The following is a 19,693-nucleotide window of genomic DNA, read 5'->3' as shown; positions in this document are numbered from 1 at the left end:
AAACTCCGTCCTGTCCCTGTTCTATTATCTAGTATGTATTGTGTATCAATGTGCGGGCTCGAGACGACCGCGAACCACAGCGTCCAGCAACAAACTTCCATCTTGCCCATTTGAGGGGAAAAGGGTGGGAAATGAAATCAGGAGATGAATTCAGCAAACCATGGCCCGCTAGTCAATTCCCCCACCCACCCAAACACCCCCGGTTGGCGGCAAACTGGCAACCAATGCAAACCATGCGGCGCCTCTTCCTTCCCAACCCCGCGCGCCATATCGTTTTTTTTTCCTTTACCCGCTCACCCACTGCCCCCCCCCAGTCCTCGCGATTTCACAAATCCCAGCTTGACACAACGGCTACGTAGTACCGTGTCTCGCGCCATATCTCGCTTGTGTGCGTATGTGTTTTTTTCAATCTAAAACCTGTGTCCAACCCAAAACCAGCCAATTGTAAAGGAACACAACGCAACAAGTTGGCCATAGTACATACGTTTAAACCAAAAAAAGGGGAAATAAAAGGCACAGAAAAACACGTCCACAAAGTGAATAAGATGAGGGAGAAAGAACGCCCAGTACGTACTACTAACAAAGGAAATAATAATAATAATAATAATAATTGAGACAAACGCCGGATCGGTGCGCATTGGTTGCTTTCGCCCTGGGGTATATGGTTAATTTTCATTGCACACGTGGGTGTGCTCATCTCCTTCTCCTCTCTCTTCTCTGTTTTTTTTTGGCTTTGCTTTGCTTCAGTAACGCTTGCGAATCCTGTCGCTAGCATTCTACAACAAATCTTTTCTCATCCTTCGCCTGCTTTTCTCTCTCCCCGTCTCTTTACGCAAAATTGATGATTTTGCTCAAATACGTTTTTTGGGGGAAGGGCGCCGCGCCCGCGCGAAGAGATCAAGGGATGGGGGGTTAAGTGGGTTGTTGGCGAAATGGCTAGTGAAATGAAGGACAGCGGAAATTTCAAGGGGGGCGGTTGGTCATGATGATGACCTGGCGCTATGCAACGTCAGTTTGAATGGTCCCGGAGATGGCCGCGTGTAGCGCCGAGATGATTGGAGGCGTATGGAGGCTGGCTTCGTATAGAGCGGGTAGGAGTTGGGTGACCGTTTTTTTCTGACGGGCTTGCTGGCTGTGGCTTGGAGTAATACGAACCTGTGCCGTACGTACCTGATTTTTTTTTTCATTTTTTTCCCGGGTGGTTGGGTAAAAGGCATGCCGAGCTCGTCGAAGCGGCAGTGGCGGCGGCAGCTTTTGCTTTGGGCGGTACAGTGCATACTCAGTGCTCCGAGTGAATGGCGCCTGTGCCTTCGCAGATGGTGCATTGTTTTTGGCCGGTTCGTTTGCAGCATGGGCCACCTTTGCCGTTACAGGCGTCGCACTTGACGGTGCCATTGCCTCTGCATTCGGGGCAGTCTTTCATGTTTGCGTAGTATCTGGTCGGATCGTAAGGGCGATACTAGAAGCCGGTGGGGTGTCGAGGCGAAGAATGGGGGAGGTATTCGAGTCCTGGACAAGCGAAATAGATGGACGGAGAGAGGGAGGGAGAGAGAAAGGGGAAGGGGAGAGGGTCAGAGTGATGCAGACGGTGGTGTTGATCTTGATTTTAGGGAAGCAGTGGGCATCAAACGAGCAGAACGATGAAAGGTGCTTTCTGTTTCGAATCAGTACCACCAAACTCTCGGCGCACACCCCTTCCCCCATCCAGCGTCGTCGACGGCTTTTATACATGAAATTGGCCCTGATTTTTCTTGCCTGCGGTGGCCCCGCGCAGACCCGTTGCCCTCTCAGCAAGGCACCGCAATCTCACGGTGGTGGCCGCACATGGGATAGTGAAGCAAGCTCCCACGCTCAGCCCCCCGCGTGTTGCGTGCGTGCGCGCCAGCCAGCACCAAGCAAGCACCACCGCACCGGGCACTGTCCGGGCTCTTTGTCACGATAGCCAACCGCGCGAATACATGCAAAAGCAAGATAAAAAAAGTGTAGCATCACGAGATCATGGTTACTGCACCTCTACGCGCCCGCTGTCCAATTGTAGCATTTTCTTCCTGCAATGCCGCTCGACATACGTATTCGGAAATTGTGATGTCAATGTGCGTCCGAGGTAGTAGTAAGAACAAAACCAAAGAAAAAATTGCCCAATTACCTACTACTATCTGCCTACTTACGTGTCTGCACGTCTATCCAGCCAGCCCCTGTACAACGTTTCTCTCTTCTCCTTCGCTCTCAATTTGCTGCTCAACTTTCACATGCTCCTCTTCTTCTGCTTCGCGCACGCCCAAGGTGCGGGAGACAGGGGATACCATGGGTTCTCTTCTTGGCTGCCTCTTGAACAAAACGCTCTCGTTGCTACTCCAAGCTTATGGACTGATGTTGCTCTCTGAGCCGCCACACCCGGACTACAATTCCTTGTCCAATGGTGCTCGTCCTATGCGCCCACCCTCTGTGCATTTCAAACCTAACCTACTTGCACGCTTCCAATGGTGTCATGCTTTCTAGCGCGTTCCATGTCACTGTCGCGGCCAGCTCCAGAACGACAAGTGAAGTATGTATCAGGCCATGGGGCTGTCTGCCTCAGGCCCGACGCCCGTTTGAAACTACGTTGTATAGGGACCAAAAATGGTGTAATGGCCCTCTCAAGGCAGACGAATAGCAGACCCGAGTTCGAGGCACCGACAGCCGGGCTATTACATGCGCTCTGAGGGGAATGCTTGCTCCTGCCTGCTGACTGGTCTGCATCCGACCAAGGGACTACGTACGCCGAAGTAGTTACGGTAAGGCAAGGCTGGGCAAAAGCATGTCACGGGCACGTGGCAGACGGATTGGGGGTGAGTCGAGGCACGATGATGTGAGTAGGGCTGGGAGATTGGCTGGCTTGCTGGTACGCCCTGTTTGATTGCATGGGGTTGCTGGGTGGGGCCCAGGGCAATACGATTACGGATACCAAGTGTGTACACCTAATTCGCTTACCTATCCACTTTTTTTTCCCATGAACCTTTGACCGCTCCGCGCTACGACGCTCATTGTGGACATTCGCAGAGTATAGGAATTAAATCTGACTGGATGAAAGACTGGAAAAATATAATGCGAGGCGGCTACGGGGTGGATCCTTTCTGTCGGCTGTTTTAGGTTTGCCGACCGTTTCCGTCCATCAGCCTTACGCTTCTTCATGCTGTCTCTTTACCCGCTATCTGATCCAGGTGTCAAAAGAGTAGTTTTCAAAAGGTCCGCTGATCTGACACTTGTACAATTCCATTGGTTAGCCTGTGCCCATATACGTAATCTGTTGAGTTTAGTAGATAGATAAGGATCGTGAGAACTTACTACAAGGATGTTGTTGCTTTCGACGGCCGTGCACACTTATTCCATTGACACTTGACACAGCATTGACAAGACGTTGTAGCACTAATGGTAGCTCACCTGGCATTCGAATAACGTAGCATCGATAAGTGTTTGAGCTGGAGCAGGGACCAGAAAACTACATGTAGCATCCAAAAACTGAGCAAGAATAGACCGGTGGCGCCGATGACGTCTTGGCATCAGATAAGGAGCGTGGATAGGATGGAGGCGAGAAACTTTGAAAGAAAGCGTTGAGGCTGAATATTTGGTTGAGAATCTTAGGAGAATGCATGAAACATGACATGTGTTAGAGCAGATCGAAATCATTGGTAGCACATAGGTATAGGGAGTGGTTGCAAGAAACAGGACGCATTGGTGAGTGTTAGAAGCGGTGCCAGAGCCCCATATTTTGGGTTCTGCATGGATTCTTGTATGAAAATAGCACCTGTAGTTTCATTTGCAATGTGAGAATCTTAGTGTAGAAGCTTCATACGGGCAATGGTTGGTTATCATCGTTTGGTACCGAGCAAAAAAGGATCCTTGCCTCACTCCACAGGATAATGCGGTGGGTATATGCCGCTTCTCTTAAACAAATTCGTTGTTTCCAATGTATGACTTGAATTGGTTATATGTGTTTGCTGTACGGCGTATCGGATTGACTATCTTAGAAACGAATGACAAGTCACACTGCAGCCTGCCAGAATCGGGGATCGAAAAAAAGACCTTGAAGCTAAAGTGGAAGGATTCGAATAAGAAATTCCAGCAAGGCCCTGCTTTTAAACCCTGAAAGATTGATTGATAATACTACCAAGAATATGTACACCTCGTAACGAGTATATGTCCATTAGGCCCACCTCTATTGAATATGATAACTAAATCAACTATTTTCCGATGGATACAGACGTTTTCCTGCTATCGTAATTAGTATTATGCTGATCCTGTTGACATGGACGAACAAGAGAAAAATGAAGGGTATTCAATGAGAACCCAGAGTTGAGGAAATACAACATTGATCCCCGTGGATTCAGTGACACATGTCCAGTTCAAACTTTGAACTCGTCCCACGTCATTATTCGGTCTTTCCGCCAAAAACGGATCTTACAGCACTGAGCAATGGCCACTACTTGGCAACGGCAAGGTCTAGACCAGAAGGTTAGGTTTGGGTGAGCCAAGAAGAAAGTCTCTTGGGCATTTTCCGAGTGATTGCCAACAAGTGGTCTCTTGGAATACGAAGCAAAAGAGGACGTATATAAAGGAACCAAGGTCTATTACAAGAAAAGTCATTATATAGTCTCAATGAGAGATTCCTCGTCGTCCACGCCGAGTTCTCTGTCACAGCGAGGAAACTTTTTATGTGCAGTGCTAGAAGCCTCAGCAATTTATACATGCAATGCATGAGTAGCTCAGACATGAGAGCCGGTCAATAACGGGTAAACTCCCCCTCCCTTATCAGTGGAGTGCGGCAAAAGAGCCACCTCTTCACGAACGGATGCTATCATCGCCATGTTTCAAGTGAAATATGGTAGGCCTGAAGAAAGAGAACAATGATAGAAAGGGGAAGCAGATAGTGAAACAAGTTGTGATAGCTATGTGTCCTCTCTGCTCAATCCGGAGTCGATAGGGGGTGTTGCTGACGTTGTGTGCCATGCAGAGTTTGCTTGATGCCGACTCAGCAGCTCAGAAGCGAAACTATGTACTGTACTCTCGAGTGACCAAAAATATTGGAGCAGCGTGTTGAACGGTGTCCAGTGACATCCTCAGGTACCCGTTGCTCCAAATCTTCTAGCCTGACCCCAAGAGCAGAACTCTAATTTCGACAACAGTACCGTTGTGCCTGTCGATCTCCTTTCCCCACACTTGGAGATCATAGAAAACAGTCCACTCGTCCAGTTAAATTAGGGGGTTTCGCGAGGCGGACAAGAACGGATGGGATGGTCTATCTGAGACACGAGCCAATAGTCCCGACAGCACTGCTGCTAATAGTTATGGAAGCAAAGTTCGGGGGCTGAACTGGATAGCGAGGGTTTCCCATACGCTAATTCAAGGCCTAGAATCCCAGGAAGATGCGCTAGAATGATTTGGCGGGCGCCTGATGTTCAGTGGTTCTTGTACGTCATTTGTACGGAGGCATGGCCGGTAGCTAGACACTGATGCAGAGGGTAGATGCCTAAGCAAGGGTTAAAAGGATTAGTTGAAGGGGGACACGGAAAAAGCAAATTGCAATGGCGGGCGTCTAGGCTATTGTGTAGTTGCCCATCGGTCTTCCTGTACTCGTATACTATCAACTTGGTGGCCTGGCCACCCACTCACTGGTACAGCACCTATGGTAGGTGTGTCTTGCGGTAATTGGAGTTTTGTTTGTTGAAGGTGTAAGGGCTTGCGATCGTCTTAGCATCTCAGCTCAAGGTGGCTTGAGTCGAGGCAATGGTTAGATGGTGGTGCCTCTTTGCCAACGCTTAGCACGACTTTGAGAAAACCAGCGAAAATGCCAACGACGCCGCCCTCTTCTCAGATGTATCAGACGAATACCCTGGCCTTGTTTAGAGGAAAAGCTTAATCGACGGTTATTGCTGTATGTGCCGCTGTTGCTATGGCTAAAGAGAGTGTGATACACAGAACGCCTTGCGGTAGCTTTGCATGCCATGCTAGCTGCCTCGACGGGGCCAAACCTTCTCGGAGCTAACAACACACTCCTGGCGCACTAGCCGCTGTAATCTCCTTCGCACTTGTCATTCTGATCGGTCAAGCCTCATCGAACGTTGCTGAGCCTTCTAGATGGCACGCGAGGCTGTGTTCGTCATCTTCCAAGAGTATTGTAAGCGACCCAGGTATTCTGTGAGCTGATGTTCGAGTGTCTTTAGCTTAGTAGATGTACGAGGAAAAAGCAAGTTATCCTCTACACAGACCATTTTGGCACGAGCTGATGAGCTTTTAGGCCCCAAGGTTGGGTTCAACGCCTGCTCTAGCAGTCGGGTTGGTAATGCCGTGCTGGGTGTGGGGATATGGCTTGGGTGTAGTGCAAACTCTGTCCTAGCCGAAGCTGTTGGTGAGCAACGTCTAGCACCGGCTTCCCCTATAGCTACAAGTTACAAGCAACCAGGCTATCAGATATGTGTGGTACTCCGTGACCTAGCGATTCGTAGACGCACGTATGTATGGAGAAGGTGTGTTAAGCTTTCGGCCGTAAGTAAGTAGTTGGAGCTTTGGAGGGACGGGTTGGTGTGTCTTGCAGATGTGCCAACTCTCCTTCCCCATTCCGGCGAGATCGACAGCGTTTGTCCGAGCTACTGGGACTGGGTACTACACTACACACACAGGTTGCGCAATGCACGTGGACGCGTCGCTCGGCCCCAAGCCACGCACTCCATACCACTTACATATGCTTGGCCAGCTCTCTTGCAGTCTCATGAACAAAGGTGATGACCGACATGCAGAAATTCACGCCGGTAGCTGCAGAAGAGCCCCAGTCCCTTCAGCCAGGGGCCGACGACGCGATGAATACGACAAGAGCCCACTAAATATGCAAACAGCTGACCGTTGCTGCAAAATCCACTGTTCTACCCCAGACGAACATGGGACTCTTCTACGACGCCAATTTCAGTCTTCAATTACTCGTGCGGAAAAGGCCTTCGTTATCCCGCGACCCGACGGACAAAGCGCTTTGCATCACGGGCGGAAGCATGGACGACTGGGTCCAAGCCGCAGATCCGGCTGCTAGTCGATAGCTAGCTGGCCGCAGGGAACTGTTGGACAAAACTTTATTGGATCCCCAACCCGGAAAACTCCAGTTGATCGTGCTTCTTGTCACTGTGAATGGGCCGAGGCAGCTGGTACATCTGCACCCATACCATATCACTGTACTTGTCGGATCTGCATCGGCTGCCGGGATACCACCTCAAGTGCCCTGCATTGCATCCAAGCTCATCACGCTGGCCGCCGGATTTGCAACTGATGCACGGCTATACTACGCATATCACTTTGTTCACTGCTGCCCTGGACAGATTGCCAGTTTCAGCAACGGCATGGCGCATACTTGCCAGTGCTCTCTGTGTGACATGCGCTATGATTGGTCTTCTAGCATTCGCAGCACGCACTAATTCTAGCTCAGCCATCAGGCACACCTCCATCAGATCGCCTCCTCACAATTGTCAGGGCTAGAGTTTCGCGTGCCACTGGCGGCATGTCGGGTTGTGGGCGTATTAGCCTCCGAAGCCTGTGGGCCAGGTACCTCGATCCCATCCCTCATGTCTGTAACGCCACACAGTCCAAGACAAACTACTCCTGGTCCCATGTGAAGAGGCGCCCCTCAGGGTCTCGTCTTTTCGACTTCTTGTATTAATAACTTGGCCATATCCGTGTCGCTAGATCCATTATTCGCAAGCACCATGGACCAACTGACCGCTGACCAGTTGGCCGCCCTGGCCCGGGAGGACAGAGGTCCTCTCACAAAGTCCATTGTCATTGCTTTCACGGTACTTTCCTATGTTGCCGTAAGCCTACGACTGTTCACTCGTTTGCGCTACATCGGACTGCAACTCGGTTGGGAGGTAATTATCTACCCAAAAATTCCTCGCCACGGATTTATTTTAACGCTTTTTGTTTTAGGATTATGCAATAGTGATGTCTTTGGTGAGCCTCATCGACACTGACACGTTTGAATACCCGACTCATATTACTTAGGCAATGTCTACTGCCGTATGCGTTTTCCAGATTCTTCGTAAGCCACCATGTAAAGTTTATAGAAGATAGTCCCACTAACTCATTGTAGAGGCCGACGCAGGCAATGGCAAGCATGCAATCTTCATCGACTTTCCTGAAGGGTTCCGGCCAATCCTCAAGGTACGACTGGAGCACAGTTTTCACGCATATCCGTTTGCTAACGATCAGCAGTACCTGCTTTATAGCATCATCTTTTATAACCTCAGCCTTACCTTTACAAAGGTATCCATCCTGCTTCAATACGGCCGAATCTTCACCGTACGCAAGATGCGCATACCACTCTACATTATCATGGTATTGTGTATAGTATGGGGAGTTGCTATGGTCGTCGTAGCAATGTATACATGCGAACCCATTCCTCCCAAAGTGGGTGAACCGCTGGAATCCTCATGTATAGACTACCTAACGTAAGCTAAAAAGTGTCGCATTATCCGTGTCCTCTGCTGACAAGGTCCAAATAGCATCTGGTTCCTCAATGCCGCCATAAACATCCTCACCGATCTTCTTGTGGCCTTCCTTCCTGTAAAGGTCATCTGGAACCTACAAATCGCCAAACGCCCGAAGATAGCCCTCATCGCAATTTTGACAATTGGATGGTTCGTGTGCTTGGTATCCTTCCTTCGCCTCCACGCACTCACTGTTCTTGTCTCAAACCAACGAGACTCTACCTACTACAGTGCACCAGTAGCGTACTGGTCCTCAATCGAAATGAACCTGGCCATTGTATGTGCATCGCTACCAGCACTCAAACCACTCATGGTCAAGGTCCTACCCGGCTTCTCATCGCGCGGTGGCAGCAATAGCTATGGGCTGGGAACGGGTGGACTAGGCAAATCCAAAAGCATGTCTCACGGCATCAGAAGCACAGCGAGGCATGCCGGCGCTGGTGACATTGAGTTGGGTTCGTCCTCCCACGTGGCTCGCCCAGAAAAGTCCAGCGATGACAACATCTTGGGCAAAAACATTTACGTTTCTCGACACATTGAGCAGCACTATGACGACAGCTCGAGGGTCAGCGATAGCGAGAGCCAGAAAGACCTCGTACGACACTGAAACCCCTGTGCAGTAGTAGACCTATAGCTAGGGCATAATAATTTAATCCGCATTCTCCTTGCTCCACATTGCTGTCCTCCACATTCCTATCGCTCCATTTGTTTTCCACAACTTTCCGATACCCGGCTCATTCTCTCCGTTATTATACGTCAGGAATTCCTTCCCTGTAATGGCCCTTGCACGATTCGGCAATCTGAACCTCCAATCTATAAGTAAGTACGCATGTAGGCAACATCCGTTGTCTGTGCATGCCTGGTTGCTTACAACACTTTCTGTGTAGGACACTAAGTAGTTCTAGGCCCATCTTGATCTAGCTCCGGCCCGCCTTATTGGCGCGGAACGCTTGCGCCATCAGTGGTAAAAAAGGCCCGATATCTATCGGTCCCCGGCGGACCACTCTCGCCTAAGCATCTACCACTGTCATGGACAAGCACCTGCCAGTCGTATCCCTAAGCTCTTGACCCTAGCAGCTTCTTTGAAAACTTTAACCTCATCTTGTTGAATGACGTTGCAGCTAATCACCAGCTTGCGCCACACACCAATATTGACCTGCGTCCCGACTTGTGGCCATTTATCGCATAGTTATTGACAGCTGGTGAAATTGCATCACTCTCGATCCGTTGCAATAGCCACAAACATTGGCATCATGCCACACGCCCACCAAAGGCCCGATGATGAGTGCGTGGCGCGGTGCCGTGGCATCCTGTCCCCCCCTTTTTCCCCGTGCCAAATCCCTCAGTTCTGGACGAATGCCCAAGCCCGCCTTATCTATTGCTATCGGACCGATATGTCCGCCTCATGATCCAGATGTTACAGGGCCAGTCTTATTAGAGAAATCGCCTGTCCCCGTGTGTTTCTGAGGTATTGTGAGTGGATCTCATGCCTATTCCCGATCTCTATTATGATCGACCACTAAGACCTCGTTGTTCCGAGGTGCGATGCTGCGACCGGCATTCCCGAGGCTGACATTAGGCTTGTGGAGCGGATGCGAACCTTAATTGTTACATGGCAACCGACGTCTAGATGTTTATTCTTCTTTTTTCTCAGTTGGAAGCGATACAGCCACATGGTTGGCCTAAGGTCATACACTTCTGGTAAATGATGAAGATCTTTGCGACGCCCTCAGTATCGATAACACCTGCAGATCAATCTTCGGATAGGAGACTTTGGTCAAGTGCGTTTACTCTTTACTCCAAGGAGATACATGATACACGAGGGATCAAGTCTGCTCATCTTTTTTTCTCCGAAGGGGATGGATGGTGCATTAGCGATCAAACTCGTCGGTCTCTTATCAACATCAAAAGTGTGGTGGGCCGCACATCTTGTGACTATGAAAAAAAGGTGAATTGTGCAGAATCTTGATGTTGCATATCGCCACCCAGTTAAATGCTCGGAATAGTTGCGTGTTTTCCATTTATCTATATGAGCAAGGGCTCATGCATATGTGGCTTGGAAACAAGGTACGGACCCGATTTCTACAGGGAATTGTCTTACTAAGAACTCCTACCCGGCCTTGTACGGAACCCTTCAACCATGACGCGTCCAACGCAGCTATGATGGTTCGTATCGTCTCGAGTCAGATTGCAAGTTTTATATGCTCGAAGGATTCAAATTGGGCACATCCGAAGTAACACAAAAGACCAAGTGAGTTCTAGCTGCTACCTTTTTGAAAAAATAGCACGAGCATAGTATGTTTGGTATAAGTATCATCAATCCCCAAAGCTTTTCCCTGCGTGTCTCGGTATCGTATTTACCATGTTCACTGAAATCGATACCAGGCTATACTACAGTAATGCAACTATCGAAACTCTGCATACGCGAAATGCGCTGGACTCAGAACAGGCTGCATCTCACCAAAAGAGTACAGCCCCATCATCATACCTGTAAAAGGCTGTCCAACCTCAGGGGCGCGCGTCATGACCTGGGTGTCAATGTTGCCCAGCCAGGTCCAGCTCTCATTCGCTTCGTGTGCGTCATGATTGACATCTCGATATCCCAATCGATAGCTAGTCTCAGTGCTTTCAATGATCAATTTTACTGCACCTTGCTCTGATATGACTGCCTCCTTAACTTCCTTGTCTGGGTCAGTCAATCGGACGGCTCGTTGCAGCCGTCCATCGCGCTCGACAAGTGTAATCCCTATGCTGGCGTAGCACGTATGGTTCCACCAAACGACAGTCCCTGCCTCGACGCGTCTTGCTTCAGGCTGAAAATCTAGTTGGGTTTCCCAAATAACAGGCCAATGCTTTTGCTTCCGTAGGAAAAGTGTCGGGCAAGCAGGCATCGACAAGGTATATGGGCCACCATACAGCGTGAGCTCATTTGAGCGGGCTGTCATCGAGAAGTCCTGTCTCACCGGGGTATCTGTGCGGTTTTAGTGACCGTACCCTAGTTAAAAATAGTGATGAATAAGTCCCCTTACTTTTTCTATACCAACCCAGCCCTAACTTGATTCCCGTAAAGTCGTCTCTCCATCTCTTGTCATCCTCGACGACGTAGCCATTTGGCGCCTCCATTCGCAATGCAACCGCCTTGCCTTCGTTGAATATTGGCCAGTCATTCTCCCAGCGAACCGGAAGCAGCATCGATTCGCGCCCGAAGACCGAGGTTCGCCATGAGCTACCTTCTCTCCTGGGTCGCACACCTAGACACATAGCCCACCACTGACCCTGGGAATCCTCAACCACGTCGCAGTGCCCAGTGTTTTGGATATCATCATCTGTTGTATTGCGCCATAATGGGTTGTGCGGCGCTGCTTCCCACGGCCCGAAAGGACCTTCTCGGCTTCGGGTTACATACTCGCAGTGCCCAGACTCAGTACCTCCTTCAGCAGTGAACAAGTAGTAGTAGCCGTTGCGCTTGAAGAGATGGGAGCCTTCGGCGAAACCGGAAGCGGAATCGCGAATCATCCGTGGTCTGGATGTCAAAGTTCCAGACTTGAGATCGACCGTGGATATGTGAACAGCAAAATCTCGTATCTTGGGATCCGGAGAGCGATCAATCTTGCGATAACAGGATGACAAGTATACCACTCCATCATCATCCCAGAAGAGGTCAAAGTCGAAGCCGACTTGATCAAAATATACTGGATCTGACCAGCTACTGTCATTCCAGATGTTGCTGGTTTTCACGTAAAAGCCCCGAGGCCATACGCGATCATCGATTTGCGGACGATACCGGTCGAAAGAATTGGTAATTATGTAAAACTCGCCGTTATGGTACCGAATAGTTGTTGCCCAAACCCCACCTCCAGGTTCGGGGGTCTTGATATCAAGCTGCGACTTGCGCGTAAGAGCATGGCCGATTAAGACCCATTTGATGAGGTCTTTGCTGTGGTAAATTGGCACCCCAGGGAAATACTCAAACGAGGATGTAACACAAAAGAAGTCATTCCCGGCCCGAATGACTGATGGATCGGGATTGAAGCCCGGAAGAACCGGGTTGGCAAACGTGCCGGTCTTTGAAGACGCCATATTTCTGCGTTGTATAGGTAGGCAGTCAGACGTTAATGCTTCCCGGTCCAGAGAACAATTGCAGGTCGAAAGTTGGCCTTTGGTACGACTTGCAATTTCCCGATACGTGGCACAAGTTGTCGTGCATCAAGACGAACGTTGCCCGCCGAGCACTAAGTAGTACCGCGTGTAAGTAAATAGTACTAAAGTACAATCGTACTGTTGTGAGCGCTGTTCTATTTCGAGTAAGCCGGCACCGATGCGGCACAGCTATTTTCCTCAAATCATGGGATCTACGGCTGCAGCGGGTGACGGCTCGGGACCTCGGAGTCGTTGTGGGTCGAAAAGAAGCCGTTGAGGACAGATGGGGTGAGTGAGGGGTAGCTTGGCAGTATGAGAGTCTTGGATTTCTCATGGCAAACAATCAACCCCGTACACATAACTCCATCAAAAGTCGGAAATCAGAATTTGGCAATGTTTCCGTCCACGGTTAAAGGAAGCTATCGCACGCTCTACCAGTGTCCATTTGGCATCAAAGACCCGGGTATGCAAAGCCCATGACATTTATTGCATGGCACGCTGTCATGAACGTCGCGAAAATGACACCGTCTCTAGGTGTAGTCATGGCCTGGTAGACCCTACATACATACGCGTGTTGGACTTGAATCAAGGGTACTGCTATATGACATACAGCGTATATTCTCCACGGTGAGTAAATTTACAGGGTAGGTAGCGAGCTTGCAATGGGATCCTTGTAAGATGAATTCCTTTTTGAGCCCACCCTAAATCATTTTCAGCACACTCAAGCCTTTGTTGTCAGACTCGTCGATTTCTCTTACAGAAGCCGGGAGTACATCTGAATATCAAACTCTGGGCGATGCACGTCATTCTCGGCAGGGCAAGCCATGTCGAAACTACCGAGAGCGCCAGATGCGCCACCAACGATATTGCTATCACAAATGCCGAGGATGTCCCATGGACAGTTATTTTGGTTCGTACGAAGCTGCCGATATGCCCCTTGCTCTGTTGTTCAACCTTGTTTTCCACAACAATTATCTCCGGACCAATTACGCAGCTATCACGTTTCGGCAGATGCGAAAGCAATATTCGAATCAGCACAAACTTGGCTGCACCCTACCCGATGCTATTTGGATAAAATTCGTACATACTGTAAGCAATCGGAATAACGACAGTCTAAATAACACTTTACTTTGCCCATGTTCGTGATTTAGTAGGTAACCGGCATACCACCCGGGAGCTCCTTCAACCAATTTCCGCCCACACCGACATCCTCAACCACTTGTTGCGATTTCTTGCACTTCATCGAATCTTGAGCAGGCTGTATTTTCAGAACTTGGCAATTGGCGTTAGCACACTTGCCACTCGGAAGAGCATCCATAGCCCTCTGTAAAGAGTCGTCTTTCCAACCGAAGAGATAGTCGCCGTGCTGGCCATAACCGGTACTGCACATGTTTAGTGAATGTTGAAGATGTTACTGGATAACACTTACCCATCTCCAAAGCTATATACAAACGGCTGTTTACCATTGCCATACCATGCGTTGTTTTTGTATCGCCCAGTATCCCACATGATCTCGTACATGACTTGCGGAATAGCAACTGGGTGTGTACTAGGGCAATTCGGTGACCCGAGGCCACCGCTATTCGAGTATGCAACGTGGCTCTTGTGATCGGGCGAGTCGAGGTTCTTACCGTCCCAGCACGATGGAAAGATCACTGTCGCCCGAATACCACCCGGGCAGTACTTGTTCGGAAGCTCTGCAGTGTCTTTCGCGTCGCATGGAGCAAACCCTTCCCCGTTGCCCAAACATCGATGACAGATACTAACACGATTTGGCCTTTTGGCCATAGGGTCGCCGGCGATCATGCGAAACCCAGGCCTGAAGGCTGTCATCTTGTTATTCTTCGCCGAATACGGCATGTAATAGACCGTCATTCCGCCATCCTGCTGGAGCCCGACATTGGCGAATTGAGGCACTCGCTGAAAAGTACCATTATCAGGTGACCGAAAGTATAGCGACGCAGTCCAATAGTTGCTGAAGTCTTCACTGTAGGTGCAAGATGTGCATGTGGAGCGAGTAGGTGGATCAAACACGCCGGGCTCCATCTGAAAATGTCAGTCAGTGCCATGGAATGAATGAAAGAATCATACGGTGAGATTGAAAGAGTTCCCTCCAATAATCTGATGGGTATGCGGTGAGGGCCGCTGCCCGGGAGTCACAAGTGGATCCGCTCGTTCGACAGTCAGCTGCGAACATGCGAACCGTAGCATGTTCTGGGATAAGACACATTGTGCCAGGAGCGGGACGGTCGCAAATCTAGGCCAAAACATCGTAACAGCTTTCAGAAAGAAGTTGCTGGGATAGAATGAGAAAACATATTATGAACATATAGACCTTTTAAGCTCATGCTAAACTCCTGGATTTCGTTAGCTATGATATGAATGTCACCTTGTATAAAGCAAAGATGAAAATTCATTTGATAATTAGCAAGTGTACCAATAATGTCATGTCCATTGATGAACCGTTTTATTCTTCCATGAGTGATCGTCAGAGACGGGGCTTGATCATCTCCACGTTTTGTCTGGATAAATGTTCAATCTATGCAGCGAATCGGCAGTTGCTTCAAGATTGTCATAAATAAGCTCTATTAAGCTTTCGCTTCGCATCTTGCTCCATACAACCACGCGGCCTTTGGTGTCTCGAGCGTGGCGTGCTGCGGATAGGCTCGGTATCAACTGCCGAAAAAACGACCAGCAAGGCGGATACTGTACATACTATGGAGCATCTGGGGAGCCTTTCTGAAAATGGGGCTCTTCGAAAAAAAACGATCAGTTGACAAGAGCACCCTTATCCGGATCAATAAATGGAGTGTACAGTGATATCGACGATCAGAGAGGTACCATGCTCTTTTGTCGATTACCACATTGTCACACAAAGTGAAGAGGTTGAGTTGTAAGAGAAGCGACTTGAGAGGATAGCAGAGAAACGGAAGATAGTGGCTTCGGGGACTAGCTGTCCTAGCGATATGGAGCAGACCTATAGACGTGAGATACTGTTGCACTGTGCAGAGATAATCGCAGCGCATCTCACGACGAAAGCAGTTTTTCTCTATCACATGAGGTTCTCCGAAGCGAACAATCTTGCTCTGCAAGTACAGCTTGACAGACGGTCTTTGTCGTCTTGCTGGAAACATCAGACAGTCACTGAATTCTTGGATTGTGCACTCTGATGCTAGTGTTGAACGCTATTCACTACATACGTCTTACTGCGCAGGAGCTATATTTGTTTATTTCTAGCACCGCGTTCATTAGCAATCTGCTACGGTTTCAACCTCGAGCTAGATCTAGTTAGAATTTTGCATTGTCCTCTTCACTTTCGGCAACCTGAATATCATATTCGAACAAGTATCGCAATGCTGTTCAAAACGATACAACATCTGCAGCTGCGAAGGCATATCAAACGTTGTAATATACATGTAATGCCGACACCGGTGTATGTGAGTGTGTAAAGGAATGAGGGCGCCCCCACTTCCAGATTGGACATAGTTCAGCAACCTTTCGCTTCTTTGGTACTGAATTGGCGCTATTATGTTTTGGTTCCTGATCAGCATCTATGTTCTTCACCCGTATAATTCTTGGACCCGCTGTGAGCCTAGTGATTGCACAATTTAGGCATGTTGTATCTTGTTCCCTGGCTTATCTCTAGCAAAAGAAGATATTAGTCTGAAACGATCGAAAGATCGGTAAGCAATAGGATCACAATTGGCCAAGTTGTTGGATTGCCGATCAAACCAATTGATACCAGTTTTGCATCCAGGCATTCTGGGTTGTTCCCGAAAAGATGTGGTCAACAGAAGTCCGGTGCGGACGGCGGCGCTATCACATTCATCAAATACGCACCGAAAAGGTACTATAAAATGTAGCAAAGCCTTAATAATATGACCGTCGCTTTATCTTTATGATTCATTTGCTAAGCTATCCAATATATGTGTTGGTTTCAGGATCAGGCACCAGTCCAAGTAGAGTCCTCAAACGTGTGCGACTCTACTGATACAGGCAAAAATGCGTACGCCAAAAGACACTAGCATATAGTAAAACCAGACATTTTAAAATTCTCAAATAAGAGCTTCAATTCTTGGATATCATGGCTCCGACAAACCCTTGGGTCTGCAGGGTAGGCTCATGGAGATCGTCTCTCACCGACACTCAATCATGCAGGCGTTATCCGCATATTTCTTCTTCCAGGTACCACCGTTGAATAAGAGATTGATGAAGCTTTCTCTTATCTGGCAAGTTCAACACTTGCGATGCTGGTTCTGGTCGCGCCTTGTCTTCAGCTCACTCATAGTGATGGCCATCGGCGCACAGTACACCTGTATAGGACGATTATAATTTTCACCAGAATAGGAAATTTGCAGAATCCAGAATCGAAAAAAGTGCGAGGGGGTTTGGAGACGCAATTCTCGTCATCGTGTCCATCCAGGGCTGACGATGGTGCATTGCTGTCAGCACGCCTCCCCGCAGTTCCGACGCGCGATCCCGGACGGCGCCCGTCGCTAGCACAGACGTGGGTCTCCACTTTCAAACCCGAGAGTAGTCAAGCCTCAGGTCTATCGCAGCGCCATCTTTGCGAAGTGGTGCATGCTCGCTCCTCTGCTATCCAAGGGTCGACTCCATAATCCAGCTTTCGCATATCCCGGAACTCCGGATCTGGAGAGAACAACCAGATAATTTTGATGCGCTTGTAAGGTGATAGTCTGAAGCTGTCGCCATCATGTTCCTTGGATCAATGCAAGGAAGAGCTGCTGACACGCTCCGCACTTATCGATGCTTTTCCATAGAGGTCAGCGTTGTACACACCGCCATGCATGTCCCACCTCCAGGAATCTCGAAATTGTGTGGTATACTGTGGTGTAGGCCTTGCTATCAAAAGATCCCAAACATGGTAACCGCGTTATCCAGGCCTCCACCAACTATTGCCAAGACTGAAAATGCATCGTGAATGGAAATTTTGCAAGGGTCAGCGATGCACTACGGAGGTGCGAGCCAGACGCATCACTGCAGTCTTTGCTTAGTGCAACTTGAACTGATAGTGTTAGAAGAGCAACCAACCAGTTCACAGAACTGGGACGATGATCAAAGTTTCCCACTGCAGATCTTGTTCCAATCATTGTCCTCGCATCGACGCATTCTCCGACGCGGACTTGGAGTGCACCATCGGCAGAATCTTGAGCACCATTGGTGTGAATGCCACAATGCACCCGGAGACTACATAAATGTTCTCTCCACTCCATCAATCTCAGATCAACCTCAACTTCTATCGTCTATCAATACCAACTGTAAAAAGATGGCTGCTAACCCTGATAATGTCGAACTCGTTCCTGGCACTGAGATCATGAACAATGATGGTTCGGTGGAGAAACAACTCATTCCGAAGCCGTCATCTGATCCACGAGATCCCCTCAATTGGAGCCGTAAATGGAAGAGTATGTTTTGCAGAAACATGAACTATCATCGCCATACTGACAGATCATAGTGATGGTGATGGCCTCTCAATGGCTCTTTACGTGGATATCTGTAACTGGTGCGCTATCCATAGCCCCAATGTTCCCACTGCTGGGTGCACAGTTTCACTTGAACAACAATCAGTTAGCCATGTTGACTGGTATAACTGTCATTACGCTGGGCTTCGCAAACTTCATCATCGTGCCACTGTCCAACATCTTCGGACGTCGCGCCATTAGTCTGGTGTTTTCTGTGCTGATTCTTTTGACATGCGTGTGGCAGGCGCTAGCGACGAGCCATAGCAGTCTCCTGGCAGCTAGGGCGGTGAATGGTCTAGTGTGTGCGACTAGCGAGAGCATTCCCGTTCAGATGATTGCTGATGTCTTTTATCTGCACGAACGAGGCCTGTGGACCGGTGTTTACTTGTAAGTACAAGGGCGGCTGTGAGATGCATGAGAAACTCCTAACATTGATAAAGCACTGGATATTTCATGGGAGCCTTCCTTGGTCCTATTATGGCTGGCGCTATTGGAGGTCATTATGGCTGGCAATCGTTCTTCTGGCTCGAGACAGCACTCTCAGGTGTCTCAATCATTCTTATTGCATTCACCTTCCCAGAAACAAAGTACTATCGTGGCAGCAATGCCGTCGCAACCAATAGTCCCGTACAAGCCAAGGAAAACGAGCGCAACAGCGAAGACGACAGTCAGCTCGAAAAACAAGCCACGCTTACTACAGCCAACGACTTGGGCCAGGATACGTCGGATGTTTCTGTAATGGCGAATGGCCGCCCGTCTCGTGCACAATTCATGCCGTTCCGGAAGCCCGACCCCAGATGGAGGATGTTTGTTGTGCGCGATACATGGACTCCTATTAAGGTTTTCTTCAACCCTATTATCCTATGGGCTGGGTTGATGCTGGCCGGTCCGGCTGATCTTCTTCTCTTTTTCAACATCACCGAGTCTCCGATCCTTGCGGCGCCACCCTACCTCTTCCGACCCGACCAAGTTGGCTACACGAACTTCGCCTTCGCCATCGGTGCGCTGGTGGGTCTAGCGACAGCAGGCCCGTATTCAGATTGGGTGGCTGCTCGGGCGACTCGCAAGAACGGTGGTGTGCGCGAAGCAGAGATGCGTCTTCCTGCACTTTGGTTTTACATGATCATCACCATGCTCTCTTTGATCCTCGGAGGCCTCGCGTACCAGCACCAATGGGCATGGGGCCACATTGTTGTGTGGGGCTATGGCTTCGCCGGACTTAGCGTCACCACGGTGCCTACTATTTGCATCGCTTATGCAATCGACTGCTATAAACCCATCTCTGGCGAAATCATGGTGGTGGCGACTGTATGCAAGAACTTCATTGCCTTCTCATATAGCTATTGGGTCTTTGATCTAGCACATGAGAGTAAGAGTGGGTGGATGACGCCGGCCATGGTCATTTTCGCTTGCACCGTTGGCCCGGCTCTTTTCGCATTCCCACTGTACTATGGTCTAGGAAAGAAGATTAGAAGATGGACCAAGGACAGCGATGTGCATCGCATGGAGGAGGTGATTCAGTAGCGTGATCGACAAGCATTACATCAGGGTGTAGTGTACCGAGTC

The 19,693-nt window shown here is 49.2% G+C and overlaps 6 protein-coding genes across 6 annotated transcripts; 2 read left to right on the top strand and 4 right to left on the bottom strand.

Annotated features, from left to right (window-relative positions):
• Positions 1–325: 325 nt before the first annotated feature.
• COCVIDRAFT_112590 (hypothetical protein) lies at positions 326–775 on the bottom strand (the record flags this gene model as incomplete). Its single annotated transcript, XM_014696077.1, has 1 exon — positions 326–775. The coding sequence occupies one exon, from the start codon at positions 773–775 to the stop codon at positions 326–328; it is 450 nt and encodes a 149-aa protein (XP_014551563.1).
• A 6,949-nt stretch (positions 776–7,724) lies between these two features.
• Positions 7,725–9,111, top strand: COCVIDRAFT_30927 (hypothetical protein; the record flags this gene model as incomplete). The annotated part of the gene is made up of 5 exons (XM_014696076.1): positions 7,725–7,886; positions 8,020–8,056; positions 8,108–8,178; positions 8,230–8,465; positions 8,520–9,111. 5 exons carry the CDS (start codon positions 7,725–7,727, stop codon positions 9,109–9,111), a joined length of 1,098 nt encoding a protein of 365 aa, XP_014551562.1.
• A 1,798-nt stretch (positions 9,112–10,909) lies between these two features.
• Positions 10,910–12,584, bottom strand: COCVIDRAFT_112559 (glycoside hydrolase family 43 protein; the record flags this gene model as incomplete). The annotated part of the gene is made up of 2 exons (XM_014696075.1): positions 10,910–11,475; positions 11,534–12,584. 2 exons carry the CDS (start codon positions 12,582–12,584, stop codon positions 10,910–10,912), a joined length of 1,617 nt encoding a protein of 538 aa, XP_014551561.1.
• A 25-nt stretch (positions 12,585–12,609) lies between these two features.
• On the bottom strand, positions 12,610–12,978 carry COCVIDRAFT_112563 (hypothetical protein; the record flags this gene model as incomplete). The annotated part of the gene is made up of 1 exon (XM_014696074.1): positions 12,610–12,978. The coding sequence occupies one exon, from the start codon at positions 12,976–12,978 to the stop codon at positions 12,610–12,612; it is 369 nt and encodes a 122-aa protein (XP_014551560.1).
• Positions 12,979–13,791: 813 nt separating this feature from the next.
• COCVIDRAFT_112593 (hypothetical protein) lies at positions 13,792–14,915 on the bottom strand (the record flags this gene model as incomplete). The annotated part of the gene is made up of 3 exons (XM_014696073.1): positions 13,792–14,026; positions 14,074–14,690; positions 14,736–14,915. 3 exons carry the CDS (start codon positions 14,913–14,915, stop codon positions 13,792–13,794), a joined length of 1,032 nt encoding a protein of 343 aa, XP_014551559.1.
• A 3,016-nt stretch (positions 14,916–17,931) lies between these two features.
• COCVIDRAFT_42152 (hypothetical protein) lies at positions 17,932–19,651 on the top strand (the record flags this gene model as incomplete). The annotated part of the gene is made up of 3 exons (XM_014696072.1): positions 17,932–18,070; positions 18,121–18,514; positions 18,568–19,651. The coding sequence occupies 3 exons, from the start codon at positions 17,932–17,934 to the stop codon at positions 19,649–19,651; spliced, it is 1,617 nt and encodes a 538-aa protein (XP_014551558.1).
• Between the last annotated feature and the right edge of the window lie 42 nt (positions 19,652–19,693).

The sequence above is a fragment of the Bipolaris victoriae genome (genome assembly GCF_000527765.1).
Source record: "Bipolaris victoriae FI3 unplaced genomic scaffold scaffold_135, whole genome shotgun sequence".
NCBI classification, from domain to species: domain Eukaryota; kingdom Fungi; phylum Ascomycota; class Dothideomycetes; order Pleosporales; family Pleosporaceae; genus Bipolaris; species Bipolaris victoriae.
The sequence above is the reverse complement of the archived record's forward strand: the minus strand, read 5'-3'. Positions and strand labels throughout refer to the sequence as shown.